Consider the following 7,115-nt stretch of genomic DNA (forward strand, 5'->3'; position numbering starts at 1 on the left):
TGGAGGGTCACTCTAATTAATGTATCACCCTTGAAGGGAGTTATGTTGAATAAAAAAAACAAATTTTGCTTAAAAAAGTGTTTTACTATGGTAGGCCGGGCACTTTTCAATTGACATGCTGTGTGGTAATCATTAAATTATAACAGTGTTAAGTCAAGTCATTGTTTGTGATCGAAAGTATGTCAAATTCATAGTGTTATATTGCTCGATTCTTGTATGATGGCAATTAATATAATTAACTATAATAATAATATAACTTACTTAATAGAGGGTGGTTGAATTTCTATTATTGGGTTACTAGTTAAAAAAAATTTTTCTTATTTCAAAATAGTCGAAAACCTTGTGTGTTTTCAACATAGTTTGCTCATTTTATATTAGAAATTATCTTACGCATTTTTCAAAACTGGACCATCACCTGTAAAGTTGATAAAAACGGTATATTTTTTATTTAGATATATTTTCGGTATAATATTTAATAATGGTACAATATCCTGTTTGTGAATGTCCTGTAATTATTTTATTTCACACCGCAAAGATTTTCAAGTGTCAAATATTTCTAATTACATATTAAAATTGTTTGATTTTGCTTTAAATATTTTCAGTTATTTATTTAAGTTGTGTTTCCCTCTTTCCCATAGATACATATAAATAAATAGTTTTTTAATTGAGTGTTCTTTGGTTTATGAGGGGGTGACTACATTGAAAAATGTGATATGTTTAGTATGTGTTTGCCATTGATCAATACATTTATGTTACAAAATTACCGTTTATATTTGACTCACCCTCATAGATTGTATCATTATTAGTTAAATTAATAGACGTTAGGTTTTATAAAAATAACATGGTATTGTTGTAGTTTGGTTTCGTTGATTAAAACTCTGTTGTTAGGAAAAAATAATTTAATTAACATCTAAATTAAAATACTTGAATACATTTGGGGAATCAGAACTTAAAATCTATGATTCAAAACGGCGCCAACTCGTTTGTCCATGAATTGGTTACCTCCAAGTCCCTTCCAATAATCCGCTCCACCTCCTACGTTCAAAGTTGTTTCGCCATATTTGCTCTTTTTGGACCAAACAGGTACCATAGCGTCAACACCAAAGCTTTGCCCAACTCCTTTTTGATGGCCGTAACTAAATTGCCCCCCAGATCCTAAATCGACAATCCTTAATTACACTTGCTACAATTAAAGGTCATATTCTTACCGTTAGGATTTTGAATTCCAATAGTACCTCCTCCATTACGATGGTGAAATCCACCTCCTCCAAAAAGTTGGGCTTCTCTGATGAAAAAAAATTAGGATTAAAGTGATTGAAACATTTATTTATATTGAATTTTACCTTCTTTCACGGGACAAAACTGGTGTTAGTTCAAATATTTGACCTTCTTCATTTTGAACCAAAATAGGAACAGCGAATGAAATGGCCAATATAGCAGATAAAACAATGAGTACCTTCATATTGATATTTAATATTCAACTGTGTATCAGTACAAATTAGAATACAATTCTGAGGCTTCGGTGATTGCTCTTATAGCCGATATAATGATAAGAGCGGTAATTTACCTAAAGAAATTCTTAAAATTCGTTGGGCTATTGCATTTAAAATGATAATACGCCATTTCCAAGACATATGTGAATTACCACTATTAATCGTTTGCCAAACTGTTATCTAAATAATCAAAGCCAGTGTTTATTATTTTCTTGATGATTTTAACATCATTCATTTATTTAATATAAATATTTTTAATACAAGTAATTATATTATAAATAAAATATTATATATATTTTGGAGATTATATAAAAATGCGATAAGTTTAATATAGAAACATTATTTATTAGATCAGGTTACAATTAATGAAAATTCTCGCAGTTCATATTTTAATAGTGTTCAGCCAGCATTTTGGGAATAGTATCATATTAACAAGGTTATGAATTGGACTGAAGATTTTTTATTTCTTCTTCACATCGCTACATCTATTGTTCAAGGAGAATACTATATAGCGGTACTGTAACTGAAGGGTTCAATTAGATACTAAAGAATTATCTCTACTAGATGGGACAATCCATTGTTGCTATATTATATAATATGATTTTCTGTTTAGATACCAAAACAGCTGACATCTGTGGATTTGCTGAAACTTCGTCGAGATCACATGTGAAAAATTATCCTTATTTGTCATCTTTTTATTAAATCATTCACTTAGTTAAGTAGCACGTGTGAAAATAAGAGATGAACTTTAGGATTTATTGATTTATTCAAATTGTGTTAACCTAATTATTAAAAATCTAATTAAGCTAAGAATACTAGAAAATCAGAGTCAAATAATGTTTTTGACTCTTCTCGATGATTTAATGTTGACACTTTTACTTAACAGAACTAGTTTAATAAGATTTCTGCAACAAATGATGAATTCAGTTCTCATATATTTTTATTGTATTTAAAATCTGCTAGGATCATAAAAACTCCAAAAAAATATACAAAATAGTTTTATAATCTTTGTTTTAATAATTTTAGTATTATTAAAAAATAATAAAATTAATTTTAATATTTAGTGATGCCTTTGTTGCAATGTGAGCTTCTATGTGTCGGGGCGTGGTCTCAATACATGTTTTCGCATCTTCCTGGCGTTTAGAGTTGTGATGGCATTCTCTAACTAGAGTTTCATTTAACTACTGCTTGGTGGTAGACACTTCTTTTGTAATCGCATGTTTGGTGAGTTCTCACATACTTTCCATGGAATTCATGTCTGGTGAATTTTCTGGATAAAGCAAATCAAAGTCATTGTTTTCGCCAAATATACAGTAATTTTTCTGGCTTAATGACACTAGGCAAAACATGCATGAAAATGTAGTTGTCATCGTCTGGGAACCATTAATTGATCTTTGGTGGTAACCGGGTTTCTAGTACTCGCTTTTATTGGTCTTGTTTCATTATACCTTCTTCAATGTATAGGCGTCCCATGCCTTTGGCTGAGATAACAGATCACACCATGATATTGACCGGGTGTTTAACCCTCTCTGCAAGCCAATCGGCGTGAAATTGTTCACCAGTGCGTCGTCTTGCAGAAGAACTTTTTGTCAATCAAAATTTGGAGGGTTGATTTATCGGAGAAACACACCTGTAATTCAATAGAATGAATGCTACAAAACATTATTGACAAATTGTATAATTCAAAAGAGTTATTCTTAGTCACTAGATTCATGTCCTTTTCATGCTGTGGGTTTGCCGTGTTTTTTTTTTTGGAAGGCCGCCGTCCAAGTAGATTCATCTGTTTTCATTGTCCTCTTCAAAATCTTCACACCCTCGTAGTTTATTATCATAGTCAAATAATCAACGTTCATTTTACGAATTTCGAGGTAGACGTTTCTGATTTTGCGATCGGTATGAGGTATAGTGATTTTTTTCTGGTTTGCCAATACGATTTGCGTCAAGGGACATTTGTTACCAGTTTTAATTTTAGATCGATTGACGGCAGACTTTGATACTCCGGATATAACTGCTATCTCTCTCTGGAAATATGTGGAGTGTAGTAACAGCGTTTGTATCTGCCTCCATTTTCTTGGAAACGTGTCCAAAACCTTATTTATCCTGTAAAGCTGAAAACTTAAAGCAGTCGCATCAAACTATTAATAATATATAAATTCGTAGACCAAACAGAAAAAGTATTATTATATGGTTATTATTGATCTTTTGATTATTTTAGACACAAGAATCGGTTAATACCTAGGCAATATAACAACAACACTGCAAAGTGCGCGTTTTAACGGACAAGGACTGAATGAAAAGAAACGTTACACAATTGAGAAATGACGCGCTCATACTGTGATACTATAGCACGAAAACAATATTAATGATACCAGTATCTATTTTAGATTAAATAATCCTTTAAAAACAATATTCAAACAAATATAATAAACTAGAAGTTACCTATATCCCAGTACTTTCCCTAATAATTTGGCCACCTACTGTATAAATAACTACTTGTTCAGTAATTTTTTTGTTCATTAAGAGCTATTGTTGTCGTGTAAAATATTTATAGGTTTCAATGTTTTAGATCATGAATATCAGCGTTCGCAATACCTTGCAACCTTGTTATTCAGCATGACTTATTCTTTTCCAATTTTTTCGTCCAACTTCCTTTAATGAATTCGGTAACGTTAAACAATTCTATGAATCAGCTTCCATGAATTCATAATGATGCATACTCCTTAGGCCTTACCAGATGTACAGATAGGACCTCTTTAAATTACCTGTTTCTTGTCTTTCGTTTTTGTCCTTCCGTTTGGATGTCACTCAATAGCGGCTGATTCAAGTAAGTTTCATTGATGGAAATCTTGATATAAAGGGAGACTAATCAATGTTAAAATAAATGTTCTCCGGATTGGTTCGGGTAACCAATACTGGCAATACTGATATGAATTGATGTTTGTTTGGTTTTGGAGAGGTTTCATTAGGTATATAGCAAGATTGACAGCAACATCGCATATAATGAAAAAGCAGGAACTTTGACCAGTGCGTGATCAGTTGATCAGTGATCAGTTAATCCCTTAGCCATTACACATATCTGCTTAAATATGATCTTAATTTTTACTCGATAATCAGTGAAAGTTATGTTTTCATTCGTTGGACTAAATTGTCTTGGATAGTGGCGTGTTTCTTTCTTGTTTGTGACTTTTTTCAAATTTGGTGGAAATGATGATTTCTAGTTTAGAAATAAATGTTGTTTACATTATGTTTGTTTCTCTTTTCGATGCGTTGCTAAACAAAATTAAATTAAAAATTTATGTTACTGCTTTTGAATCGCTTGTACCATTTATTGCACGTATTGTATGATATAATATCGCAACCAAATTATTAAAATTTGCTATTGCCCTAGATAAGCATTTTTCTTATTGCCATTCGTGAAGAATGTAGTTCGTACTGTTCGTAACGCTGTGAGCAATAATGCTCGTTTTCATGTATTCATGGAGATGTCTGTTTCTTGTACATCATAGATCATTAACTGCAGTTCTTTGTGCTAAAGCCGCTGCATTATGAGTGTCTATTTAGTTTGATGATTTGATTATACAACAGTACTATGTTCTTCTAAATTTAATATCCAGAACTTTTTGCTATTTATTACATTATTTTTCCAATTTCATTCCTAAACTTCTTACTGCACTAGCATATGCCACTTGGAGATTATATATTTATTCCGTCATCTGTGATGAAAGTAATTAAAACACTGGAAGATGATAAATATTAATATAGACTCAGTGCGTAATGAGTTGATAGCCAAATAGTCAGTGCTCTGAGCAAACATTAGAATCGTTACGATAATTAGAGAGTATGGATGCTAAAAATCTACTTATCAGTACATACAAAATTCAATTAACACAAGAAGTCAAGCTTAACAAACTTCTACAGTAAAACGAGTTTGCTGACGGATTTATTAAAATATAAGTATGAACAAAGCGATATGTATTTTTCAAGTCCTAATGATGATACTAATTTTTATGATGAATGAAACTATTAATTAGAAAATTTTGGCATTTGGAGTTTGGATAATCCATCTAGATTTGTCCACAATAAGTCATATTGTAGGTAATAGTTTAGGTTGGAAGTATTACGGCATATTATTTTTTCTAAAACAAGTTTAGTGCAAGCAATTGCTGTCGATAGCGGTCGATATTGCTACGTGAAAACCGAGTTTTTCCTGTCTAAGCTAGATATTATTGATGCTGATGACATGTAGTCTCAATAAAACGGCGCCCACATGACATAAGGGCCATCCATAATAAAATAACTGCATAAGGCACACCTGGTCGAGGAAATTTTTATATGGTTGTTTTGAAGTCAAATATCTAGACCGGCTACAACGGTGTACTGATGAACTTGAATAATTTTCCTCAATGACGTTCATTCACATGTATGAAAAATTATCATGAAAATGTTGACTTTTCGTATATACTTGATTCAATAAAATATTAAAATCAAAAGAATTATACTTAATTTTTAATATTTGGACAATTTTTGTAAATCTGAGAGACCACATGAACTGAGAAACACATGTTAAATAAAACGCTGAATATATAAAAATAATAATTTAATTAAAATTTAAATAGAAATTCTCAAATACATTTGGGGAATCAGAATTTAAAATCTATGATTCAAAACGGCACCCACTCGCTTGTCCGTGAATTGGTTCCCTCCAAGTCCCTTCCAATAATCCGCTCCACCTCCAACATTTAAGGTAGTCTCGCCATATTTACTCTTTTTTGACCAAACAGGTACCATAACGTCAGCGCCAAAACTTTGTCCGATACCTTTTTGATGACCATAACTAAATTGTCCACCGGAACCTATATCACGATTATTTAATTTTATCTTGCTTTGGAAAAAAATATTCGTATTCATACCATTAGGGTTTTGGATTCCGATGGTTCCTCCGCCGTTACGATGTTGAAAGCCTCCACCACCAAATAGCTGAGCTTGTCTAGGGAGAAATTAAATTATATATTGATTTGTTAAGTCATTTATTAATATAAAATTAGTATTACCTTCTCTCGCGACTTATCACCGGTGTTAATTCAAACAAGTCGCCGTCTTCATTTTGTACCAAAATAGGAACTGCGACCGAAATAGCTAAAATTGTAGATATTACAATTAGTACCTTCATAATGTTATTTGGTATTGATCTGTCTGTCAGCTACAGAGTAGAATATGGTACAGACATTTGTGCGTTGGTTTTTATAGTTAATAATATAATAGCGGTAAAGTACCTCGACAAAAATTCTAGAAACACATTAAACCAATGTGAGTACATTGATAATGTGAATTACAAGTATTTATTGTTTGGTAAATAAATGGCCAAGGTCTGTGGATAATTTAATTCCGAATAATTCAGTATATCAACACAACACTGAGTTTATATAAATAGTCTTCACATAAACAATAACGTGTGATAAATAACTACTAAAAATTATGCAAAATGTGTAATAATATTATGAGTTTTTATTTTTAGTACTACGGAGAACTAAATATTAAAATAGACGTTCGTATATAAGAAAATAATTAATAAAAGGTTATTAACATTAAATAAGTCTATACGATATTTTACTAGAATTTTTT

At 31.3% G+C, this 7,115-nt stretch overlaps 2 protein-coding genes across 2 annotated transcripts; both read right to left on the reverse strand.

Annotated features, from left to right (window-relative positions):
- Positions 1 to 881: 881 nt before the first annotated feature.
- On the reverse strand, positions 882 to 1,501 carry LOC143202635 (uncharacterized). The gene is made up of 3 exons (XM_076414291.1): positions 1,344 to 1,501; positions 1,209 to 1,285; positions 882 to 1,155 (listed from the first exon to the last, which is right to left on the reverse strand). The coding sequence occupies exons 1-3, from the start codon at positions 1,460 to 1,462 to the stop codon at positions 950 to 952; spliced, it is 402 nt and encodes a 133-aa protein (XP_076270406.1). The 5' UTR covers positions 1,463 to 1,501; the 3' UTR covers positions 882 to 949.
- Positions 1,502 to 6,075: 4,574 nt separating this feature from the next.
- LOC143202636 (uncharacterized) lies at positions 6,076 to 6,708 on the reverse strand. Its single transcript, XM_076414292.1, has 3 exons — positions 6,545 to 6,708; positions 6,404 to 6,480; positions 6,076 to 6,346 (listed from the first exon to the last, which is right to left on the reverse strand). Exons 1-3 carry the CDS (start codon positions 6,661 to 6,663, stop codon positions 6,141 to 6,143), a joined length of 402 nt encoding a protein of 133 aa, XP_076270407.1. The 5' UTR covers positions 6,664 to 6,708; the 3' UTR covers positions 6,076 to 6,140.
- Between the last annotated feature and the right edge of the window lie 407 nt (positions 6,709 to 7,115).

This window comes from Rhynchophorus ferrugineus, unplaced genomic scaffold, assembly GCF_030347505.1.
Source record: "Rhynchophorus ferrugineus isolate W39M unplaced genomic scaffold, kcgeb_rfMv2 rfM9, whole genome shotgun sequence".
In the NCBI taxonomy this organism is placed as follows: Eukaryota; Metazoa; Arthropoda; class Insecta; order Coleoptera; family Curculionidae; genus Rhynchophorus; species Rhynchophorus ferrugineus.

Bases quoted from the DNA above. Each gene is read 5' to 3' on its own strand.
- LOC143202635 (XM_076414291.1), bottom strand. From the start codon at position 1,462: ATGAAGGTACTCATTGTTTTATCTGCTATATTGGCCATTTCATTCGCT. The intron at 1,286-1,343 runs GTAAAATTCAAT...TTTTTTCATCAG, and splicing joins GTTTTGTCCCGTGAAAGAAG to AGAAGCCCAACTTTTTGGAG. The intron at 1,156-1,208 runs GTAAGAATATGA...TTGTCGATTTAG, and splicing joins TGGAATTCAAAATCCTAACG to GATCTGGGGGGCAATTTAGT.
- LOC143202636 (XM_076414292.1), bottom strand. From the start codon at position 6,663: ATGAAGGTACTAATTGTAATATCTACAATTTTAGCTATTTCGGTCGCA. The intron at 6,481-6,544 runs GTAATACTAATT...ATTTCTCCCTAG, and splicing joins GTGATAAGTCGCGAGAGAAG to ACAAGCTCAGCTATTTGGTG. The intron at 6,347-6,403 runs GTATGAATACGA...ATCGTGATATAG, and splicing joins CGGAATCCAAAACCCTAATG to GTTCCGGTGGACAATTTAGT.